Source organism: Oryzias latipes, chromosome 13 (assembly GCF_002234675.1).
Source record: "Oryzias latipes chromosome 13, ASM223467v1".
NCBI classification, from domain to species: Eukaryota; Metazoa; Chordata; class Actinopteri; order Beloniformes; family Adrianichthyidae; genus Oryzias; species Oryzias latipes.
The window spans coordinates 20,102,292-20,127,328 of NC_019871.2; the positions used below are offsets into that span (position 1 = coordinate 20,102,292).

General features: G+C 43.0%; 1 protein-coding gene across 5 annotated transcripts in view; it reads left to right on the plus strand.

The window, feature by feature from the left end:
* LOC101160088 (alpha-2-macroglobulin-P-like) overlaps positions 1–17,787 on the plus strand; it is a 40,667-nt gene extending 22,880 nt beyond the window's left edge. For 3 of the 5 annotated variants that reach the window (XM_023961528.1, XM_023961531.1, XM_023961529.1), the window contains 11 exons: positions 7,347–7,503; positions 9,106–9,180; positions 9,386–9,463; positions 10,801–10,963; positions 11,041–11,228; positions 11,456–11,668; positions 16,410–16,531; positions 16,607–16,697; positions 16,780–16,848; positions 16,937–17,042; positions 17,355–17,787. In XM_023961528.1, the coding sequence (XP_023817296.1) occupies positions 7,347–7,503; positions 9,106–9,180; positions 9,386–9,463; positions 10,801–10,963; positions 11,041–11,228; positions 11,456–11,668; positions 16,410–16,531; positions 16,607–16,697; positions 16,780–16,848; positions 16,937–17,042; positions 17,355–17,395 (1,303 nt within the window). In that variant the 3' untranslated portion in view covers positions 17,396–17,787. The remainder of the gene's footprint in view (positions 1–7,346; positions 7,504–9,105; positions 9,181–9,385; positions 9,464–10,800; positions 10,964–11,040; positions 11,229–11,455; positions 11,669–16,409; positions 16,532–16,606; positions 16,698–16,779; positions 16,849–16,936; positions 17,043–17,354) is intronic. The other 2 variants (XM_023961530.1, XM_023961532.1) reach the window with 1 other exon arrangement.
* The last annotated feature ends 7,250 nt before the right edge of the window (positions 17,788–25,037 follow it).

Here is a 25,037-nt window from a genome sequence, read left to right on the forward strand (position 1 = left end):
CCTATTCGCTCATCATTTTATATTTAATCCTTGTGGTCAGTGCTTTTTTTGTGGAAGAACAGAACTAAAGAAGAACCCAGTGTTAGGATAGGCTAACAACACGGGCTAACAACATTAGCCTTTTGATGGACACAAAATCCAGGACAAACCATGTGGGAAACGCTGCAATCTGCATCCTGGCTGCACGTAAATGTCTGGGAATAACATCAGCCTTTATTTTGTCGGGGCACAACTAGAAACACAATTCCATGTGATTTTTTGAACAGTTTCTAAGGACTGAGTGGCATTTCTGCTCTGCTCTGTCCTCGCGAGTCCGGCAGCCGCTAACCCAGAGCGGCGGTTCGGCTCGCTGCCGAATTCTCACACATAACAAAACGCACGCGTAACAAAGCACCCTCCCCTCAAACACATTAATAAATCCAGCTGCTCTGCTCAGAGAGGTTCACCCGAACGCAGAGCTCGGATGCCGGGTCCAGACGTCAGCGGACACGCATCCCCCCGCATCTCCCTCGTGAGGGGTGAAAGAGAGGGGAGAGCCAGCGGGGCGTCCGCAGAGCAGCTGGTCGGTCCCGTATGAGCTCCAAAGCTTTCTCTCAGCGAAACACCGTCTATGCATGACGTAACCCAGAGCAGTAGTGACACACGATTGGAATGACCGTTTACATGAAAAACGATCGGTAAACCCAGCTATCTCGATCGGAAAGAAATTTTGATCCGAACGAGTCTGACCGGGGTACAGTATTCCGAATGGCGTGTTTACATGACGCATTTTCTTTCCGATTGCTGCAAATTCGAAACACGACTCGTCTTGCTTGGGGTAAAGTCCTCCCGCCGTGTTCACCATCCATTCGGCTCTCACCGACCCATATACTGGAAAGCTCTGAAAGCTTATAGTATTGTTGTACTTTGACAAATTCGCACACGGGTACACAACAATGTTGTGATGTCTTTGTCATGCGTTGAAACACCAAACGCCTGTCTTTTACCCGAAATCCGCTCCTATTTACTCGAAACTAGCAACTCAACAAAACTCCCCACAACAATAGTACGGCTAACAGGAAGTTGTCGGCCTTACACTCGAAACACGGAAGTTAACCGGAAGTTCTATCGTGCACGTAGGCTATAGGAGCGCACTTTGTCACATACTCTGTAGACTCGCTCATCTACGCTCGACTACGCTTCTTCTGCTGTTGTCAGCTACTGATGGATTTACATAACCCTTTACTATTACCACATACAATAAACTAGTACTGGCCAAACACAGAACCTAGCTCTTTAGCAATATCTCTCAAAAACATGGCATTATGCCAACAATGGTACAGTTCTGTATGATTTTACAGATGACAACCTTCATGAAATCACAAAATGTTTTTTACTCCATCAGCAAACACTTGAACTCCTAACATAAGAACTCCCTTTACCGTGCCAAATTGTCTTTTACTCTTTTAGACCTGTTTTTAATCTACTTGTTCACTGCTTGGGAATTTCTAGTTTGGATTGTATCTACTTAAAAAAATCTATATTTCAGGAAAACTTTTGTCATTTTATCATGATAAAACGAAATTAGGCTCTCTGGTCCCGGGCCAGCCGTTTACATTCAGACATAAATAAATATTTCAATAATAATATCAATGTGATATCAGTCTCTTACAGTGTGGTTCCTGATGAGTATTGCACAGAAGTATTTTTCAAATTGCACAGTATATTATGTTATGTATTGCACAGCCCTGTGATATTGCACTTGGGAATTAGCTTGTTGTCCATAGAGGGGGGGCTGGGGTGGGGGTGGGGGGGGGTGCAGTGATCAACCGGAGTTCAGCAGTCTGACTGCTTCAGGAAAGAAACTGTTCCTCTGTCTTGTGGTCCTGCTCTTTATGCTCCTCAGTCTCCTGCCTGAGGGGAGCAGGGAGAACAGAGGGGTGAGGGGTGAGTGGGGTCTTTCAGGATGTGGGAGGCCCGTTTCCTGCATCTGGTCGTATAGATGTCAGTGGTGGACGGCAGGCTGCAGCCCACAGTCCTCTGTGCAGCTTTGGTCACTCGTTGCAGAGCTTTCCTCTCTGCTGCAGAGCAGCTGCCGTGCCACACCGTGATGCAGGAGGTCATGGCGCTCTCCACCACACACCTGTAGAAGGAGGTCAGGACTGAGATTCCCATCCCAGCACGCTTGAGCCTCCTCAGGAAACAGAGGCGCTGGTGTGCCTTCTTGACCAGGCAGGAGGTGTTGGTGCTCCAGGTGAGGTCGCTGGAGATGTGCACGCCCAGATACCTGACGCTGGAAACCCCTTCCACCGAGTCCCCTCCGATGTGAATGGGGGGAGGGGGGCATCTGTCCTTCCTGAAATCCACGATCATCTCCTTGGTCTTCTTCCCATTGATGCAGAGGTTGTTGTCTCTGCACCAGCTCTCCAGATGTTCCACCTCCTGCCTGTAGTCGGACTCATCGTTGTTGGTGATGCGTCCAACCACAGCTGTGTCATCCGCAAACTTCACGATCAGACAGCTGGGGTGACTCGTCGACAGTCGTGCGTGAGCAGGGTGAACAGGAGGGGGCTTAGCACACAGCCTTGGGGAGAGCCCGTGCTGAGGGTGATCGGGGAGGAGGAGACGTTGCGGATTTTTACAGACTGCGGTCTGTCTGTCAGGAAGTCCAAGACCCAGTTGCACAGAGTGGGGTTCAGTCCAAGTGTGTGTAGTTTCTGGGTGAGGGTCTGTGGGATGATGGTATTAAAAGCTGATGTGAAGTCCACGAAGAGCAGTCGAACGTACGCGTTCTTGTTCTCTAGGCGGGTGAGGGTTGTGTGGACCACAGAGGAGATGGCGTCCTCTGTGGATCGGTTTGACCTGTATGCGTATTGGTGCAGGTCCTTGGTGATGTCGATGGATTCTGTGATGCGGGTCATGACCAGTTTTTCGAAACATTTCATGACTATCGGTGTCAGGGCAACCGGCCGATAGTCATTCAGACCTGTCACTGTGGATGATTTGGGTATTGGAATGATGGTGGCGGTTTTCAGGCAGGTGGGGACCACTGCCTGCATCAGGGAGGTGTTGAAGATGTCTGTCAGCACCTCTGTGAGCTGGTGTGCACAGTCCTTCAGCACCCGTCCAGGGATGTTGTCGGGTCCAGCAGCTTTGTGAGGGTTGATCCTCTGGAGGGTCCTCCTCACCTCAGCGGGCGTCACACTAAAGGGCTCTTCGCCAGGGATGGTGAGTTTGTTGCTGGGAGGGGCGGTGTTGGAGTCCTCAAAGCGGGAGTAGAAGAGGTTGAGTGCGTCTGGTAGAGAGGGGTCCTCAGGGCATTGTGCATCTCTGGTGTTGTAATTTGTGATGCACTTAATGCCCTTCCACATACTCCGAGGGTCATTCGACGTAAAGTGTCCCTGAATCCTCTGAGCATAGGCGGCCTTGGCCCTCCTCACCCCAGCATGCAACTCCCTTCTTGCTGCTCTGAGTGCCACCTTGTTACCTGACTGGAACACAGCATTCCTGTGTTTCAGCAGAGCCCGCACCTCTGCGTTCAGCCAGGGTTTCTGGTTGGGGTAGTCCGTTACAGTCCTGGTGCTGGTGACATCCTCTGTGCACTTACTGATGGACCCGAGGACTCCTGATGCATAATCCTCCAGGTCCACCTCCCCCTCATGCGAAGCTGCCTCCCTGAAGATCTGCCAGTCTGTGTGCTGGAAACAGTCTTGCAGAGCTGATGCAGCCTCACTAGGCCACACTGTGATGGTCCGCTGTGTTGGTGCTTGTCGTCTGAGGAGAGGGCGGTAAACAGGGGCCAGCATGATGGCTATGTGGTCTGAAAAGCCCAAATGAGGATGGGGGACAGCTCTGTATGCGTCTTTTTTGTTGGTGTAGACACAGTCCAGAATATTATTTCCGCGTGTTGGAAAGTTGATGTGCTGGTGGAACTTGGGCAGAGTGTCTGTCAGGTTTACATGGTTGAAGTCCCCTGCAACCACGTAAAAAGCCTCCGGGTGCCTGTGCTGGAGCGAGCTGATGTTGTTGTGTAGCTCCGTTAGCGCTTCGTTAGCATTAGCATTAGCATTAGCGCCCGGCGGGATGTAAACAGCCATGATAAACACCGCCGTAAACTCACGAAGCAGATAGTGTGGCCGGCATTTAACAGTCATATGCTCTATCGCAGGGGTCGGGAACCTATGGCTCGCGAGCCATATATGGCTCTTTTGATGGTCACATGTGGCTCGCAGACAAATCTTTAATTATAGTTTTTTTTTTCATTAGACCAGTCCTTCTCGGGCGCGATGTCAGAGGCGCGCAGTAGTAGCAGTGCTTAGAGAGAGAAATCTGCGCCAGCGCTATCAGTTACTATTATCTATTATTTCACAGAGTTTGTACCAGCTGGAAACCTGTGAATTGCCGTGGCTAAAACTGCGCGCTCCCGTCTCTGAGAAAGAGCGCGCAGTTGCGGGGACGGGATGTGTGAGGGAGAAAGCAGAGGGTGGGGCTGAGGTGTTGTGGGGACAGGCAGCAGGTGAATCGCGCAGGGATTATAAAAACGTAAAACCCGCTTCCCGTCACTCACTGCAGCGTGTGAGTGTGTGTTTGGCTCCACGTCTGCATGTGATCAGTCTTTGTCACATCTAAAGAAAATTCAGACCTACGATCACGTTTAAAGTCTCAACGCCTGCATGAAGCAGAAACTCACCACGTATCAACCAGACTAGACCATCAGCAAAACTACCACGAGAAATACTCATCATTTATTAGCAACAGCATAACAATGTTATTAAAAAGAATCCACAGACTTATTGTACTTTAAAAATGTTGAAATTAAATCAAATGCACATATTGATTTGTGTATTTAGTTTTAAACAAATTGTCGCGGACTGAGTTGGATGGCTGTTGGGCCGCGTTAAAAGTTCTGGAGTTCATTGAACGCGTCAAGCAGAGATCTGATTGGCCCTCAGTTCTGTCGCTCAGCCTGTTGTTAGGTAGTTTGGACCAATGGGGTTCAGCTATGGGCCGAATAAGGGAAATGGGAGGGCTGCAGCGGGAGCAGGGGAATATAAAGTTGGGAGAAGCGCTCTCGTCTCAGCGGGAGAGATTTAGGAGTTGCTGAATTAATTGAAGGGCGTTTGTTGCGGTCTGCAGTAATCGGAATAAAGAACTTTAAAAGAGGTTAAGTCTCCATGCCTCAGTGTGGGGAAGGGACACTTCATTATTGTATGGCTCTTTCGAAATTACATTTAAAAATATGTGGCATTTATGGCTCTCTTGGCCAAAAAGGTTCCCGACCCCTGCTCTATCGCCTCGGAGCAGTGGCTGTTCACCACTGTGCAGTTCGTACACCAGCCTTTGTGGCTGTAGATACACAGTCCACCCCCGCTGGTTTTCCCCGACTGCTGGTTGCGGTCCGCCCGGAACAGAAGCCGTCCGTCGAGCTGAAAGCCTGGGTCCGACATGTTGTCTTTCAGCCAGGTTTCCGTTAGATCAGGGGTCGGCAACCTTTTTTACTCAAAGAGCCATTTCGGACCGCCCCTAATGAAAAAAAAAGCACCCGGAGCCACAACCCGTTTTGACATCATTATATATATTATGCATGTATATATTATATCAAGGGTGCTCATTACGTCGATCGCGATCGATTTTCAAGGACATAAGTGTAGATTGCGGGCCAGAAAAGATTAAAAAAAAGTACTTCTTTCTTTTCATCTTCATGTTTATTTGTTACATGTTTATTTCAACATTTTTGTTTATGTACTGATGATTAAAAACTACACAGTGAGTTTACATAAAGATACTTTTGTATTAACAGATGAGGCGTTTTATTACAAAGACAGAAAGCAGCGACCATCGTATTCATGCTCTGCTGTAAACGGTGCAATGCGGGGAGCGTGGCATATTGTGAGGCATTTGGCGCTGCTGGCTCCATATTGATCAGTATTGATGGGGAACAACGACTACTAATTTAGTGCTCCGTCCTCCGAACACACAATATATTTCACGCACACACCTCCGCTCCGTGCTCACACCCCCATCTCCACCTGCACGCGCCCCTCCCTCGTGGCACGCGCGCAGCTCAGCACAAACACACACTCCGCAACAGTATAAAGCGCGTGCCTCACAGCTTCCTTGATGAGCTCGTATTTATCGGGCGAGAACTGCAAAGCTTATAGCAGGAGGAGAAACGCGGGGCGGCTTTAATAAACTCCGGTTGCTGGACTTCTACCGGGGACATGATGTGCCGCGGGGAGAAAAAGACGTTCTGAAGGCAGAGTTTGTCAGAGGATGTCCGATTGGCCATTCTGCATGTCAATCTGAACAGACCATAGAGTCTGTTAACAAGGCATAGTCATCGAAAGCAGTCCTGTAAACGGTGTTGGTACCGGGAGCATGAGAGGCCGCTGCACCCCTGCGCGCCGCCATACTAGCCAAAGACTGTTATTTTACCCCATTTGTTCTCTTTTTACACAAATGAAATTGCTATAAGTATTTTACAAAATCTGGTAGTGATGAATACAGACTCCTGTACTTGCTTCTTGACTGAATTAACACTGTTATAACTCCACACATGTATATATGCTTTAGATTTACTTAGCTCCGGATCTAACAATCTCATATTCTCAACACTTTCATTTTTGTTAACGTCTATTCCATTAAGTCGCACTTGTGCAAAGCTTTTATACATCTATCAAGATTTTGCTTTTTACATTTTAGCTGACACCGTTTCTTAGGTGTGTTACCACGCTCGCCATCAATCCACATCCACCATCATAGTAACAAAATGTGGTGTCTGAGTCATACCAAGTGAAAACAGGTTAAACTATGCATTAGCTTCACTAATGTTCTCTTTAAAGGACTTAAGACATCTTTACAGTTACATATCATTTGTGTGTTGATTTCAACCAGCTCACCTGCAAAATATACAAGAATACGGTTATACAAGCACACTTGCTCACATACTCACAGGGCTGCTGGAGCCTATCCTGGCCACTTGTGGGCTAACGCAGGGGACATTCTGGACATGTCACCAGTCTGTCGCAGTGACACAAATATTACACCCATGCACACTCACATTCACACCAAGGGGCAATTTAGAATAAGCAGTTAACCTATGAAGCATGTTTTTGGACAGTGAGAGAAAACCCTAGTTTGCAAGGGGAGAACATGCAAACTTTCTTGCTGCTAACCAATGCGCCACTGTCCAGCCAATATCCAAACCAAAATATGTAAAATACATTTGACAACACACTGAATGTTAAAAGAATAATAGTGCAACTTTGAAGGACTATAATAATTTGGAACTACCTCAATGGATTTTACTTGCCTTCTTTATTTTGAAAAGAGATAATGATTAATAATGTTTTTTTTATTTCCTCTAGGCTGACTGCTTTTGTTGTGAAGTCTTTTTTTAAAGCCAAATCATTCATCTACATCGACCCAAGTGTGGTTCAAAGATCTACATCGTGGTTGAAATCCAAACAAAAAGAAAACGGCTGTTTTGAGAAGTCTGGCAAACTCTTTAGTAACAGAATGAAGGTAAAGTGAAACTTAATTAAAGTAATTAGCATAATCATATATCATGAATGTGTCTTTAACATTGGGACAAGCACAAATGGACTTTAAGGACCTATATCTTGCAAAATCAACTTTTTGAGCTTTTCCGTGTATTATAATGTTCATTCCTCACTATAAACAATCCCAAAGTGGTATATTGATCCATTCACACATTTCAGAGTATTACTCCAAAAAGCTGCGCCCCTCCCAATCCACGAAAATGAGTTGGTTATCACATTCATACGTATGAAAGTGAAGAACAACCCCCAGGCTAAGACACACATCCACTTTATCCCCGAAATAGCAGCGATCGGCAAAATGCTTTCATTTTAAATGCACAATAACCACATCATTCATTCATTCATTCATCTTTTTCCGTTTATCTCTTTCGGGGTCACGGGTCTGCTGAAGCCTATCCCGGCTACTTGTGGGAGAAGGCAGGGGACACCCTGGACAGTGCGATAGTCTGTCATAGGGTCACAATCACACACCCATTCACACTCACACCCATGGACAATTTAGAGTTGCTAATTGACCTATGAAGCATGTTTTTGGATGGTGGGAGGAAGCCGGAGACCCTGGAGAGAACCCACATATGCACGAGGAGAACATGCAAACTCCACACAGAAGGATCCCCCATTGATGTTCTGTTTCAGGTCACCCTGCCGGGACTTGAAGCGGGGGCCTTCTTCCTGTGTGCCACTGTGCAGCCCAATATGAACATCCATCTTTGCAAAAGTTTGGGTGTTGTTTGTTTTCGTGAGTGATATGCAGACATGCTGACGGTTGATGTTATGAAATGGGCGGCACCCACACTGAGCGAAATCCGGGTCCTCAGAGATGAAGTCGTCTGTACTTCAGGGTTGGAAATTTAGCTACGAAAGTAACTGATATTTAACTTTTTCAAAATTGTTCTGTAGTGTGCCAAAGGTAATAGATGATCATATATAGTTTATTCAGAAAGGTTTAAGAGAAGCATGATATGACATGGGCCCTTTAAGCAAAATAGAGCTAAAACAAGAGGCCGAACAAGCTGATGAAGGCTGGGTCTGTTATTAGTTCTGTTCTGAAGCCTCTTAAGCTTAATGTTCAAAGTCAGACACTTCTTCCGACACAACAGGATTTCTTTCTGTCCACACCTGTAAATGCCTACAATGAGACTGAAGAATAATACAAAATAGGTTACCACTGTTTCCTATTTAGTCCCAGAAAGTAAAGTAATACAACTTTGCAAGAAGATGACAGATATTACAATTACTAAATCTATATGCTGCTTAAAGGTGCTTTGGAATCGTAAAAGTTGTACTATAGGTTTTGATCTCAATAAAAGTTGGTCTATACTCTTAAAACTTAATTTACTGTTTATCTGATTAGCTCAAGCATCTGTCAGACATCAGTTTCTTGATATCATATCACCACTTTTTATTTAGCAAATAACAACAGATACAAAAAAACACTGGTTGGTCTCAACAGTTTGACATCAAATTAGCTCATCGGTTTTCTATTAATAACAAGAATTTGGGCTTTGGATACACTTGAAAAGATTTATATTAAGTCTCTTCTGTGGTTGTTGTGTCTGTACAGGGTGGGGTGTCAGATGAAGTGACTCTCAGTGCTTACATCACGGCTGCTTTCTTAGAGATGAATCCATCCACTAATGTAAGTACACCTACATGCACGTTTTACAAACCATAGAGACTTAAAAATCATATATCATGTTAAATCATATATCAAATCATACAGAAAAAGAAAGAATCAACAAAACTCCAAACTGCATAAAACAGATTTTTACGTCAATATATTAGTAAGGCTGTGAATATGAGAACTGGACTGAGTGAATCACATTTCTCACATTTACCTCAAGGTGACAACGGGACAGCCTCCACCGCCATCAGGAGCTCTGGAAAAACTATCCTCAAACAGACGGGACACTATTGGCCTGGTCTGAGAAGTTAAATCTGTCTCCCACAGGATGTTCTAGTTACAATTTAAAATGCCAAAGCTTTCTTTATGCGTTCAGTGAATGATGGAAAATGATGTGTGCATTAAAGGACTAATGCGCTAATACTGCTAATACTGCACCACGCTCATCAAAGTTATTCCTGCAAGACCTCAAAGACAGAGGTCTAGCATTTTCTATGCGTTTTTTGTTAACCTGTCAGTTGTCCAATTAACCTGGAGGGGTTTAGTGAGTTTACTGAAAGTTAATCCCACTATTTTACTGAATGTTTTGAATTGGCTGTTTTGAGCCATCCTCTTGAACTACGGGCAAGACGACTACGTATTCTGAGGACGAACAGCATCATGAGCTCAGCTCTGTCAGAGGATTGAACATTGATATGAAGAGGACAGCTGTAAGGCAGAGGAATTGTTTGTCACGGGCCTCATCACACAACGGAAAATCGTTCACAAAGCAAAGATGTCATGTAGGATTGTCGAAGCTGTCATTGGGGCTTATAATAACAAGGAGTTGGGTTCCTCTGCAAGTTTGTTCCATGTGTGGGAAGGTGCTTTTCTTGGCTATTTTATTTTATTTATTTTTCCAGGGACAGTGCACTTTAAAAGCATCACTGCAATGAGCCATAATTAGCATAATGGCAATTTTTCCGCTGGTGTCCCCGATTCAGGGACATATGTAAAACTATCATATCAGTGAGGCAACAGCCCATATTTTTTCTGGATTCTATAAAATATGTGTACCCTCATAGACTATGTTCCAGGCAGTATTGGATGTGCCAATTTAGATTACTTGGATGAATTTTTGCAGTCTCTGATTAAAGCTTGACCAACAACACAGGAGTTTCCTCGTCCCATCATTAAATGCTGAAGCTAATGTTTTAAACAAAACGTAAAGTGAAGTGTCATCAGATGACCAAACTTACCTAGAACAAATGGGGATGTGCTTACTAAAAAGTTAGGAGAAAAGTGGATGTTCAACACATAGTAGGAGGAGGGCCCTCCTTCTAGTGTTTGCATTTTTTTCTGTCTGCCAGTGAGAAGTTGCGTCATGTGAAAATGGTTATGGTGACAGCGCACAGTTCCAATAGTGAGATACCCCTCTGATGCCTATAGTGAGCTACTCCTATGATGTTTCTGAGAACCAGGGTTAATTCCTTAACCAAATATTTTACTTTCTGATAAAACTGAAATTAAATGGTTATAAATGATCACCACAAATCCAATTAATACTTCGATGTGCATTGATCTCACCCATAAGACTAATAACTGGAGACTATCAGAACTGCTTTCAAACAGTACATTTTTTAATATCTGTTTCAGAACCCAGTGGTAACTAGGAGCCTCTCTTGCCTAAAAGGATCCATTAATGATCTCAGCAACACCTACACCACAGCTCTGCTAGCATATGTCTTCACACTGGCAGGAGACATGGAGACTCGTGCTCACCTTCTGCAGCACCTTGACAGGGTGGCAGTAAAAAAAGGTGAGTTATCCTCTAGCTGAAAATTATTCATTGTCTAAACTGTCAGTTACATTGTTGATTGTGAATTTATTTTTTAGGAAATGTCATCTACTGGACTCAGACTGCAGCTGAAACATCTGACTCTCTGTCAGTGGAAATCAGCTCTTATGTCCTGATGTCTTTACTCAGTACCTCCCACACTGCTGAAGACCTGGGATATGCTTCAAGTATTGTTAGGTGGATGATCAGGCAACAGAACTATTATGGGGGTTTTTCTTCTACCCAGGTACAGCAAGAGTCAAGCTCTCCAAACCCACATTTGGTTTTTGTTTAAAGATTGTCAGCATCAATATCCAGTTCACTGCATAAACCCACAATAAAATACAACAATTCTGAAAACTAAAGTCATGCATTTTCTTCCTGTGTACCTTAAATGTCATCACAAAAAGCATATATTCTGTCTCTCTGAAAGCTCATTGATGTAACTCGCATATTTTTAACTTTGTATTGCAGGACACAGTAGCGGCCCTTCAAGCTCTGGCTCTTTATGCTACAGTCGTATTCAGCCCAGAGGGTTCCAGTACCGTTACAGTCCAGTCCTCTAGTGTCCAACTGGAGTTTGATGTGAAACCAGACAACAAACTGCTTTACCAGGAGAAGGTGATGAATGATGCGACTGGAAAGTATACCCTACAAGTGAAAGGGACTGCATGCTCCTCAATCCAGGTAAACAAATACAAATCTCTTACCTGACAGATGTTTGTTTCCATTTTTTGCATAATTCTTTTTCAAAGTTTTTGTTGCTGTTAAGTGAGGAAGTGCGGAAAAATTGATACTGTGAAATATCCCAATATTTCATTTGGCAATACTGGTATAAATTTTAAATACTGACAAAACACATTTTAAATTAAAGCTACAAGTAGCACATTTTAAATTAAAACTTTATAAGCAAATATGCAGTTAAGGGTCTTGCTTTTCTGTTCCACCGAAACCCGACCACTAATAAGCAGCACACCTCTTTAACAATATTAATAATAATAATAATAATAATAATAACAAATAATTAACAAAGGCATGATGGGAAATGAGGGCATGCTTATCCTGCACAGCGTGACATTTGATTGCCGATTTCTATGGGTCATAGGATTCCTTTGGGATGGGAGTTATCTCTGCCATTAATGATGGGATGGCATGGGATAAAATTCTCAGGGGAGCGGGAACAAACAGTTAGTCTAGTTCAGTGCTTCTCAAAAAGTGGGCCGTGCCCAGGGGAGGCGCGCAGTAGTAGCGGTTTTAGACACAGGTAATCCTGGCAATTGCCCGGGACGTAACAGGGGGGCGGTGGCGGCTCAGTGCTTAGAAAAAAATCAGCGCCACAATTGGCTTCCTAATATCTCTTATATCACGGACTTTGTAACAGCCTGAAACCCGTGAATTGCCGTCCCTGCAGCTGTCCCTGTCTCCTGTCTCACGCGTGTGTGAGAAGGGGAGGGGTAGTGGACTCAGGCTGCGAGGTGGAAAAAGCACGAGAAGCGCTGCCTCTGTTGCACAAAACCAGGATCACTGCGTGCCTTTAGATCAGTGTTTTTCAACCTTTTCTGAGCCACGGCACACTTTAACCTTAAAAAAAATCCCGCGGCACACCAGGATCCAAAAATTTAAAAAAAAAAAAAAAAAGAGAAACTCATAGTCTGTATTGATCTACAGTCCCTCTGCAATCTCACATGCATTTTAGTGATAATTGTGGCAGAAAAAGCTGGAAACTACAGCTGTTTTTTTCTAAAAGATGCAATAAAAGTTAAGTTAGAAGATGTAAAAACAGTTTGATGTGTGTTCGTTGATTTCAAGACGTTTAACAACAGATCTCCTTGAGCGCTGTCACTCTCACAACCCAATGCATCATGGGAGATGTAGTGCATTAAACGGCCGGCGGAGATCGCGTCTCTGAGCTTCCTTGTTTTGTTCACTTGTTCCACGGTCTGATACCGGATTCTGTGGAAAGCTGCACCGATAAAGACGAGCTTTAGCTGGTATTTATGTTAGAACTGAGCGACTTTACGAGCTAAATCAGGAAAAGGAAGTGAAGACTTTAACCACTTCTGATTGGTCACACTGATGACATGTGATTAAGCTCCCCAAGAAGGATTGGTGGAGACAGTTAAAGGGGCGGGACTTTTCCAAAATACAGCCGGAGTTGCAGCTGAATCGCGGTACGTCATTCTTATCAAAATGTCTTTAATAAAATAAAATAAACGCAAAGAAAAAGTATTTTTCGATCTTTTATATTCCTAACTCCTCAGTGTTTTATCAGGGCCTGTTTGGATGAACAGAGAGCTGAAAACCTGGAGATGGGAAATGTTTAATTTTTCAGTTAATGAGGGCAATTCCCCACGGCACACTTGACCATCTCCCACGGCACACTAGTGTGCCGCGGCACACTGGTTGAAAAACACTGCTTTAGATCACTCGGCTCATTCTAATAATGTTATTCTTCATGAACCATTGTAGACATTTTCATGACGTCTTTATCTTCCATTTAAACACTTTCCATATTGAAGTACCAGATGGCGCAGAGAACAGACGCCTGTTGCCATAGCTCATGTAATTGTGTTGTAATCAAGTTTGTAATCATCTTTGTTTTTACTTATTCTCTTTTTTTATTCTTCCATTATTTCTGTTCACCTTCATTTTTCCTTTTTTTATATTATCCTTACGTCAGTTTTCGCATCTGATGTAATAACACTGGGAAGCATGGCCCTTGTTTACACCACCACAAGCTGCTGGCTCTGACAGAGTCTAGTCTGCTTCATGGAGCTCGGCATGAGATTCCGAGAGGAGATATGGAGGAGACGTTGGGGTCGCAGAGCTGGGACTCACGTTAACATGAACAGGAGGAGATTTAAGACTGTTGTGCCTGCAGTCATTATGGGGAATGTGCACTCACTGGCCAACAAGACTGAGGAGCTAACAACTCTTATAAACACCCAAAAGGAGTGTCGGGAATGCAGCCTACTGAGTTTCATTGAGACGTGGTTGCATTCCCACATCCCGGAAAGCAGCGTCGCGGTTCCCGGTTTTATGACCTTGAGGGTGGACAGAGATGCAGCCGGCTGCGGTAAGAAGACGGGAGACGGGATTGCTCTCTACGTGAATGACGGTTGTGCAACCCCGGACACATCTGAGTCAAGGAGTGACTCGGCACGCCGTATGTGGAGCTGCTGGCGATCGGAGTCCAACCTTATTATCTGCCGAAGGAGTTCACAACGGTTGTGGTGGTGAATGTCAGATGGATGAGGGTGAAGCCCCAGAGCTACCAAAATTTTAGGGATCCGCTGGGGAGTTTGCCAGTCGCTCCAGAGACAGTCAAAGCCTTTGTAGGTAAAAGGTTTTAATAAAATACTCTAAAACCGGGAAAGATTTAAAAAAAAAAAACAGGATGACATAAAACACATTCAAAGCCATCACATCAAGAGTCTTCATGAGAACGGTGGTGAGTTGTCCATGTGACGCGATAGTCCAAGAGTCCACCTTGATGTTTGTCCCACCCCCAAGTTCTTCACATAAGCCAGCCTGCATTCTAGGCCACCAGTACACATGCAATAAATAGCGTATGGTAAATGGCGTATACTTATATAGCGCTTTCTACCTTCTTACGAAGGCCCGAAGCGCTTTACAGTCACAGTCCCATTCACCCATGCACACACACATTCACACACACATTCACACACTGGCGGCGGCTCCGCTGCCGAACACTGGCGCCAACCTCCCACCAGAGGCAAGGAGGGGTTCAATGTCTTGCCCAAGGACACTTCGACACATGGGCGTGCAAGGCGGGAATCGAAGCTGCAATCTTACGATCATGGGTCGACCGCCCTACCGCTGCACCACGGCCGCCCCAATAAAAACAAGACAAACCCACAGATAGTTTAAACGGACTAAAACAATTGTGCAAAAGAATAAAAGTCAATCTCTAACCCAAATAAAATACACTGGCGACAGAGCTACAGGCTGTTCATCAAATCTTGGGGTAAAGCTGGCACACTTAACTTTAGGAGGGGTGAAGCCCGTTCACCCGTCTGCGTCTCCAAATGGCAGTGTACGGGGAATGCTGTCTCCCTCCTCCACGCGAGTGTTTTGCTAGTCCTTGCCCCGATGAAGACCCGTGATGGCTGTGGCCGGTGCTTTCCCGCCTCCGCGTCGTGGATTGCGTGCCACCTCCGGCTCCAAGCTCTCCTCCTGCCTGCACCTTGCAGGTCGCGCCCAAATGTCACGGACTCCTCACGCTGGCTTCAAATTTTTTCTCTCTTCTGTAGGCTGCAACCTGGGTTCAACAGTCGTCTCTCTGCCCTTGCATGCCGCGCACTGGTTTACTATGAGAAAGGAACAACCTCCCTGCTCTGTGTGTAACCACGCCCTCCCACACAGGTGTCTCTCATTCACCATTAGCAAGTTGTGAAAGCAGTCCCATACGAATTGCTGACATGAATGGTTCTGTTCCTCCATCCGCCGATGCTGAGTCCGTCCGTCATCACTACCACCGTTTCCCGCCTGCAGATAGAACAGCCTAACTCCTCTTGCATCATCACTGGAGACTTTAACCACATAACCATGGGCAGAACGCTCGGGGACTCAGTATGTGAACTGTCCCACTTGGGAAAATAAAACTCTGGATCTGCTGCATGCAAATGCCCCCCCCCCCCTTCCCCCCCGCAGGTCTGACCATAACCTGCGGGAACGTGAACAAAAAATCTGTGAGGAGGTGGACCCCTGAAATGGAGCAGGCCCTGCAGGACTGTCTGGGGTCCACAGACTGGGATGCTCTTTGCATGCCTCAATGGCGAGGACATTGACGGCATGACAGACTGCATTACGGAATATATTAAGTTCTGTGAGGAGTCTGTTGTGCCTACTCGAACTGTTTGATGCTTCCCCAACAACAAACCCTGGATAAGCAGTGACCTGAAGAACCTCCTGAACAGGAAAAAGAGAGCCTTCAGGTCTGGAGGCCGAAGAGGGTGCAGCACCAGCTTAGGGATCAGCTGAGGAACGGGAGAGACTCCCACAGGAGGAAGCTGGAATCCAAACTCCAGCAGTACAACATGAGAGCGGTGTGGAATGAAGAAGGTCACAGGATGTGGAAGGAGAAACATTTTCTTATTCCTAGGGGGGGCCTTGCAAAAAATAATTGAGAAGCACTGGTCCAGCTCATGAATGAAACGTCTGTGCACAAACGATGTCTTAGAAATCAACAGCTGGTTTTATCTTGTCTAAAAACGGGATAGTCATAATTAAAAGACCACTGGCAACACTTTTGTAATACAGTACATCAAAAGATGGTTGGAGTGGGACTTCAATACTATCGAACAACAAAAATTGAGCCTTTATGCAATCACCTTCACTCAGTCAGCGTGTGATTGATCATTGTAATGAAGATAATCTCTCACTAACATACATGTTTTTTCTTCAGATTTCTCAACACTACAACATCCCTCCTCGTCCAAACATCACAACTTTGAGTGTGGAAGTTGAAGCACAAACCAACTGTTCGGACATATCCAGACAAAAGCTAACTTTGCATCTTAAGTCTCTGTGCGTGAGCTACAAGCAGATTCTGTCTGATTATGCTTTCTTTCCTGACTGACAATCCTGCGTATTCACCAATAGATACAGTGGAAATGAAATGAGTTCCAACATGATCATCCTGGACATCAAAGTGCTCACTGGATTTGTTCCAGTAAAGGACTCTTTGGAGAATGTAATGACCAGAGTTTTGACACAAGTCTGAAAATGTATTGCTTTTGTCTATTGAGTAACGATAGACAAACTTGTGTTTGCAGCTGAAAAATGCCTTGCTGGTAGATCGTGTGGAACAGAAGGAGGATCACATTGTTATTTACCTGAGGGAGGTAAGAAGCATTCAAAAGATGGAGATTAATTGATGATAATATCTAGATCTGTGAGTACGTGAACTGACCTTTCTTTTTTTGTCAACAGTTAAAACAGGGAGAAGCCATTACTCATTACTTGAAGCTTGTACAGCAGCTGCCAGTACAGAACTTGAAACCTGCCTTGGTCAAAATCTATGACTACTACCAGCCAAGTAAAAGCCTAAATTTGGACAATTTACTTTTTGAAATATTTAAATCCTGTTATTATTTAAGTTTTCAAAAGTTACGATATTACTAACGAATGAGAGACAAACATTAAAAAATGCGTTACAAACGTTGACACATTTCTTGGTACCCTTCAGTTAATCAAAGACAAACTCACAATTGTAATAGAAAACACATACATTTGACAAAAGTAAAAATAATAAAAAATCTATAAAATATAACTGTCACAAACATTATGCACTGTATGAAGTTTACTGGGCTGCTTGTCTTTGATTGTACGTCCCTTTTTTGTCTTGCAGGTGACCAGGCTGAGACTCAATACATCTCCCACTGTGCTTAAAGAATCAGTGTGTAAAGGAGCTGAGAAGACTTATCCAGTGGTTTTGTGTTCTTTACACTCAGTGATCAGTTTTTAAATAAAATGTATAGCAAAAGCTGAGAATTCTGGATTTGTCTGGTATATGTAAAACATAAGGTTTTTACACTTAATTTGTAGGATATTTGATACACTTCGTTGTTTAATTTAACTATGAAATAACATTGTCTGTGCAATAATCAAAAACAGCAATGCAGTTGAAATACTGAAATTGTACTTCTATTTGAGTGAAAAACAAAAGAGGGCAACAACATAAATATACATTTTGAAAGACTATTAAGTAACTGAATTGAGAGAAAAAATTCATTCATGTACACAATCACAAACAATAAAGTAAAGCCATTGTGCAAATCTGATTCCTGCTGATTGCACAGCATTGCATTGAGGCTCATTTCAGCAGTTTACTCACTAAACAAAAATGCTTCATTTGTGTCCTATAAATGTAGGAATTAATCTTATTTTGAAAAACAGGTTTTACATTTACATGATTCTGGTAAAGAAAACAAACTTCTATGTGAATTGAGGGATACATATTTTTTTCTGTTCTACACATTTCAATAAGGAGAGATCTTGAACCTGGGATTGAATATTTAGTTTTGACATAATCATGACACACTACTAAACCAACAGAGCAAAAGGACACATTACCAAGCAACAATAATGAGAGAGAAATTCTCTGAAAGGTAGTATGTGTGCTTCCTCATCCATTTGTAGTGGATGGATGGAGAATCAAGACCTGGATGACTAACAGTCCTGCTCCTTCAAGTGTAATGCAGTTGGTGCAGTGCAGGTGATGCAGACAACTGTTCTTGTGTTTTAGTAAAACTGTCTTAGACTGACTTGATGTGGATGATTAACATCTGAAATAACCATGAAACATCCTCTACAAACAAAGGAAATGAAATCTTGAATTTGTAAACACTTTGAAGGTTTATGAAGCAATTCTGTTACATTGACCAGAAGAAAAGACAACGTGTTTTTCATCAAATGTCATGGTACTACTTCATTAGGATGTTTCTAAAATGTTATCATACATGTGTACATACATGTCCATTTGTTAGTTTTTGGGTTGCTGAAGTAAATTTTGATGAATAAAACAAATGAAAGCAGCACCATTGAATTTTTTATTTCTTTATTTTGTATTTATAGCTTGAAATGCTGGAAAATGTAGTTTTAACAACAAGTGGCTTTTCAAGAAGTATCAACTGTTTCTAATAAAAGACCCTGACCAGAAATGTGGGTTCATAAATGACTAAAAGATCTGACAGATAAGAAGGCCCAAGACCGTTAAGACAAGGAAAAACTATTCAAAATATCTTAAAATCATTTCCTGAAGCATATGGGGAGCCAGTGCAGGGATTTCCAAATCAGGGTGATGTGAGCCCGCCTTCTGGTGAGAACTCGTGGAGCTGAGTTCTGGAGAAGCTGAAGGTTCTTAATGTTCGTTTTAGGAGGACCAGCACACAGGAAGTTCCAACAATCAATTCTACTGATGATGAAAGCATGCATTAGAATCTCCATCTTAGCATGAGAGCGTGGGCGGCCCAAGCCAAATTTCTATGACCATAACAACCAGTTTTATTATCCTGCTTAATCAAAGTTAGTTTAGAGTTGAAAATAACATCCAGGTCTCCAACTGTTTCTAAGTAACTTAATAAAAGGTATTTTAGCTTCAATAACTTTATTTCTTTTGGCTTCAGAACCAACGACTAAAATTTCAGTTGTTTCCTGGTTGAAAAATTATTTTCCATCCATGATTTCACATCTTAACCCTTGTGCTATCCTAGACACTTTAACATTGGGAGTTGGGTCATCTAGACCCACTAGACCAGGGGTCGGCAACCCGTGGCTCAGGAGGCGCATGCGGCTCTTTAGCGCTGCCCTACTGGCTCCCTGGAGCATTTTCAAAAATGTTTGAAAATATAAAAAGATGGGAGAGAGAAATATATTTTTGTTTTAAAATGGTTTCTGTAGGAGGAAAAACAAGATACAAACATTCTTAACGTTTTCCAATGCTGTAAGAATGTGTAGAATAAATATTAAATTCAACATTTCTGTGCGTCATAGCCTGCGACACACGTTTCTACCAGCAGGGTGGCGGACCGCTAGTGAGTGATGTAAATGAACCACTGTCAGTTCCGTGCATTGCTTTGTAACAATAGACCTTTTTCGCAAAAACCGGAAGTACGTCATCAACGTGTAAACCTAGTTCCGGTTTGTGCTTCGCTGGCGGAGGAATGGCAGAGCCTAGAGTGTTTTCGAAGAGCCTGAGTTGTGTTCCGAAGTTCACCAGCGCCGATGTGATGAAGAGTGTGAAGATGCAATCGTCCACTAAAGGAAACAAATTGGACATGGGATATAAATTCGTCCACGAAGAGTTTATCCACCATTACCAAGGTAAGCTTCAGCTAGCTTTAGCCATAGCCGCATCACCGGTAACTCTTTGTTTACGTCAACTGTAAATCCTGGTGTTATTAATTTGTAATATAAGGTATAACACATCGCAGTGAATATGTTGTGTGTATGTTTAAGTGAAAAGGCATGAGATTAACATAACACCCAAAAATTTGGTGAAGCTGTAAATAAGAAATGTTAAGTTGCCCGTATGCGTGTTCATTTTGCTGCGGTTGCGGCACATTCTTCACTTACTAGTATTATTTTTCTGAAAGTATGGTGAGCAGAAGTCCTCTTTTCCTGGACATGTCCTCTCTTTTGATACTTATATAATAAAATAACATTGAACATAGATGAAATGTAATTATATTTGCTTCATGTATGCAGCTCTGAACACCAATTACTCTCGATGAAATATCTCACAAACTCACTTCACTCCTCTTTTTTACAAACTCAAATCTGGTCACCCTACTGACAGTTATAGTTTCATTTTACATTGATGTAGCAACATAAGTATGTCCTAATTTTAACCTATATAATTTATTGTGTCTAGATATCACTGGATGCAGAAAGTGCCAACCTGAAAGCTTTCTTCTGCAGTTGTGTGGCTGGTAAAGGATTCTGCAATCACATAGTTGCCATCCTGTTCCAGAGCGCACATTATTCACAGCTGGGTCTGCAGGCTGCTCCACCCCCCTGGCCTGCACGAGTGGCTTGCAAAGATGGCACAGACCAAGAGCACAGGTGGGTTTGTCATCAAATTGTCATTAGGATTTAAGAACGTATGTGTATCCATAACAACTCTAAATTATTATAAAAACACCCCAAGTAGTTACTACAGACTTTAATTGCTTTCTGCCTTTTACTTATAAGGGAATCCATCCTGAACCGGTTAGTGAGCTGGTGGTGCAAAAACCCAAAACAGTTGGCAGAGACGGTCTGAGCTCCACACTGTACAAGGCATTTACAGGTGATTAACTTTTTGTTGCTTTGTGAGCAAGTTAAGTTTTTTTTTTTTCTAATCTTATGACTAACCAAATTATGGTTACAGCAGATATAATGAATTAAATTGAAATGTAGTTATGCACTTATGTCTAACTTTTGTGTGTTGTGTTTCTCTTGTGTAGGACCACAGCCAGATCCATATATGATGGCATCTGGAAGCAGATTATGCCAGGTGCAGCCCCAACCTCTCATGGCTGTGTTTGGGGTTTCTGAGATGGAATGAAAGAGAACTTGGATATATATTATGGCAAATGCATGAATGCATACCTTAAATTACACTTATCTTGTCTTTAACAATCAGTTCAGCCTTCTGTCTTACTGTTGATCTGTAATGTTATTTTTTATTGTAAATGTTTGATGTTATTTGAGTTGTGATTAATCAGTTGTTGTTACGCATACCAAAAAATTAAATGAGGCACAATTTTGACCAAAATTGTTTTATTTGTTCATCAAATTTTTTTGTGAAGTCAAAGTCACATTTCAACAGAAAAATATTACGAATATAACAATTATATTTAATTAGATTTTAAGAATATGTGGAAACACTAAATTTTTCCATACTATTTGCACATTACACATTATTTACATACCAAACATTAATTCACTCTTCAAAACAAAAGTCCATGATCATTTGCCAAAACACAGCAGTTAAGCCAGATCTGATTCCCACCGCCCATCAGTGTGAGCGGCACAGAGAGTTCCTGATGTGAAAGGACTTTATCCTACTGATCACTCTTTCCACCATAATTCTGAGGCGGGTGATGGCTGCGGTTTGTTCTGTTTCCTCCTTGCTGATGGAGTCGAAAGCTTAAAAGGTGGAATGATGATCTTAGATCCAATGTCAGTTAGGAGGTCTTGAACGAGGAACTCTTTGTCCGCCATGACCGTCTCCTGGCTCCAGCAAAGGAACTTGGCTTCTAAGTCATGGATGTAATCCAAAGCCTCATCCAGAGCACCTGTGAAGATAAAGAAATTAAAAATCAGTCTTAATATATTAATGCTACCTTTCAACACAACACAGTAATCATGTTTTGAAAAGTATGTTAAGTATTTAATTACAAATACATTTCATTTATTTTTGTTAAGGAAATTACAAAATGACAAAATACCCAATATTAATTAAATACATGTAATTAAAATAGGTGAGAGCATGAACATCTTTTATTATAAATATTAATTTGTTCAGGTAGAAATGCATTTATCCAATAACGGTACACATAGTTGACTAACGTTAACCAAACACATTATGAACAACCTTACCTGCAGGTGGGGGTGTCACGTAGTCGTGATCCATCTACTGCCTTAGCTTAGCTTAGCCACCATGTCGCTAGTATCTTCACAGCTTAGCTGCATAGCCTGACGTTTGAGGTTCTGTCATATACTGACTCCCTTCTCAAAGGATCAGTAAAGTTGTTCCAAGGGAAAATACTCGGGGCAACACCACTCTTCAGGCGACGAACGACGCAGCTGCACCACAATCCGGAGTGAAGTTAGTAAGTGCCGGCAGCAGAGGGTGCTACCTGTGTTTACATTAAAACTATGCCCTTCCTCTCTTCGGATCGCCTATATCCATTTGGGTTTCAGGTTTGGATCCACAGGAAAATAATGAAATGAAAGGTAAGGCTGTTTTTGGTTGGAAGACGAACAGCCTGGAACGCAACAGAGACTGCAACTCTTCGACTCTGCCATTCTTCATATCTGCTGCTACGCTAACAGGAAGTTGTTTTACACGTCATTGACGTATTTCCGGTCGAAAAATGCGGAAGTGTGAAAAAGGTCTATTCACCCTCCACTCAGCGAGGGGAACATCACAACGCTGTTCTACGGCTGGGGCATTAAATACCAAGACAATCTGCTCTCTAATATTACCAAGAAAAAAACTCATAACAGTTTGTTTGTGCAGCCGTGTTGTGTGAGCGTGACAAACGTACATTAAACACTTCGCCCAACACTCAAACATCAAAAACCCAATTTCCCCAAATACACAATATATACAAAAACCCACAGTTCAAACCCAAGTCCCGCTGTTTTGCTAGTAAAAAAAAGAAATGTTCTGGAGGAAAAATGATAGTTCGACAGTCTCACGCGTTTGGTGGGAGGCCGCTCGCCTCACTCGATGGAACGCATTCCACCCGTCAAAGAAGCTGGCACAGATCCTTGTACCGCACGATCCGAGCTCTTTGGGAAAATATATTCAGTAGGCAAATAATCCTAGCTGGGAAAGGTAATCCGTATGAGAGATCGCTTGCTCCTCCACGCTTCTGCGTCTCTGTCAGCTGTGCATTTCCCCCCTCGCGCTCCCGCGTCTCCTTAAAAAAAAAAAGGTGTGTCGCACCGTCACCTGGCTGTCACCTGTCAGCTGGTACAGTTCAACCAATGGGGTGACGACAAATACAACACATGACGACAAAGTTTCATTGAAATAAAACTTTTCAATAAATAACCCAGTTTTCAATCTTTACGTCAGGCGCTGAAACTCATCTGTAGTGGCAACCATTACAGTTTGATGAAGTTGAAAGCGAATATTCTGATCTCCTGCTACACAACAAAGTCCGATGGCTGTCCAGGGTGACGTTTTGCGTCACTTTGTCGTCTGTTTAGAACACGTGAAAACATTCCTGAAAAGCAAAGACCTGGGGCCTGTTTCAGAAAGGAGGTTCAACCAACTCTGAGGTTAAACTTGAACTCTGAGTTGGTCAATCGGGAGATTAACAACTCTGAGTTTTCTGTTTCAGAGAAGCTGATCCGAGTTAGATCAATCAACTCTGAGTGGACTGATTCGGAGGTGAGCGTGCGCACCGCGACTATAAGAAGCCATTATCAATGGAGCGCAGATATCACGAGTCACCATGGTAACCGTGAAAAAAAGAGGTCTGCGTATTTTTCGCCAGCTGAACTTGACGTGCTGCTGAAGAGTTACAGTGAATATGAGCACATATTACGGAAGAAAAGCAACACCGCTGCATCTGCAAAACAGAGACAGTTAGCGTGGGAAAACATAGCTGCTCAAGTTAATGCGTAGGTTTGCATTTAAATCATTGTTATAAAATATTGGCTGTAATAACTTTCTAAATAGCGTAAGGAGTGAAATACAAAATGGCGATATTAAGGTGTACTTTTGAAGTGTTATTCCTGGTGTAAATGCATGAAATGCTGCATAGTGTACAGAACCAATCTGGGGGGAAATGCATTTAACGTCGGTAATGTTTAGAGGACTTTTTTGTTAACCTTCCCCTCTTGCAAACGTTGGTCAGTTTAATATTAATACATGCAATTGTGTTTTAAAAGTGAACTTTTGTCTACTGTTGAACCTTTCGCTGCGCGAAGACTTCTCCTTTCTTTTCTCTCGTCTTTCCGACCGTGGTCAGAAGCGCAGGGGAGATTTCCTCCAGGGCCGAAGGGAATTCTCCTTCGGGGTTCACTTCCCGTTCGAAACCCTCAACCTCCAGAGCGGATTAAGAATGACTCCAAAACAGCTATTCTGGGAATGACACCTTCTCTTTATTTAACTAAGTGCTCCGTCCTCCGAACACACAATATATACCACGCACACACCTCCGCTCCGTGCTTACCCCCCCCCCCCCCCATCTGCACCTGCAATCGCCCCTCCCCTTCTCTCTCGTGGCTCGCACCCCGCTCAGCACACACACGCTGCAACACTACCCTTGTATTGATCAAGTGGTATAGGTTTATATGGGATTAAGAAAGTAAGCAGTGCTAGAAAATTGTGTTTCCAAAAAGTAATTGTTACATTAATCTAATCCAATGTCCCTGATTTCATTTTCATGTAGATGCAATCCTGCAGGAATTAAAAGAACATGGCAGCAGCTAAAAATGAAGTATAAAAACATAATTCAATCAGGTAAAATTTGAGCATGTCATGGATGTAGGCTTTGTTGACAATATTTGACATATGAAACATCTACATAGCAATACATATCTAATGTTGTTTTCATTGTATATATGTAATTGACTGCAACGAAAAACGGTAACGCTCAAACAAAAACGTATGGGGAAATGACAAAAAATTGAGTCTTCTCAAAGTCTTCGTACGAGGTAAATATAATTTTCTACGAATTAATGCAGCCTCCTCGTCTATTGGGTCCTCCAAAAAAGGACAAGCCATTCTTGTCACTTAGACCGTCTCTGTGTGACGGACATTTGGGTAATGAAGGTTAAAGCGAAAAATACCGCTTCGTCTTTAAAA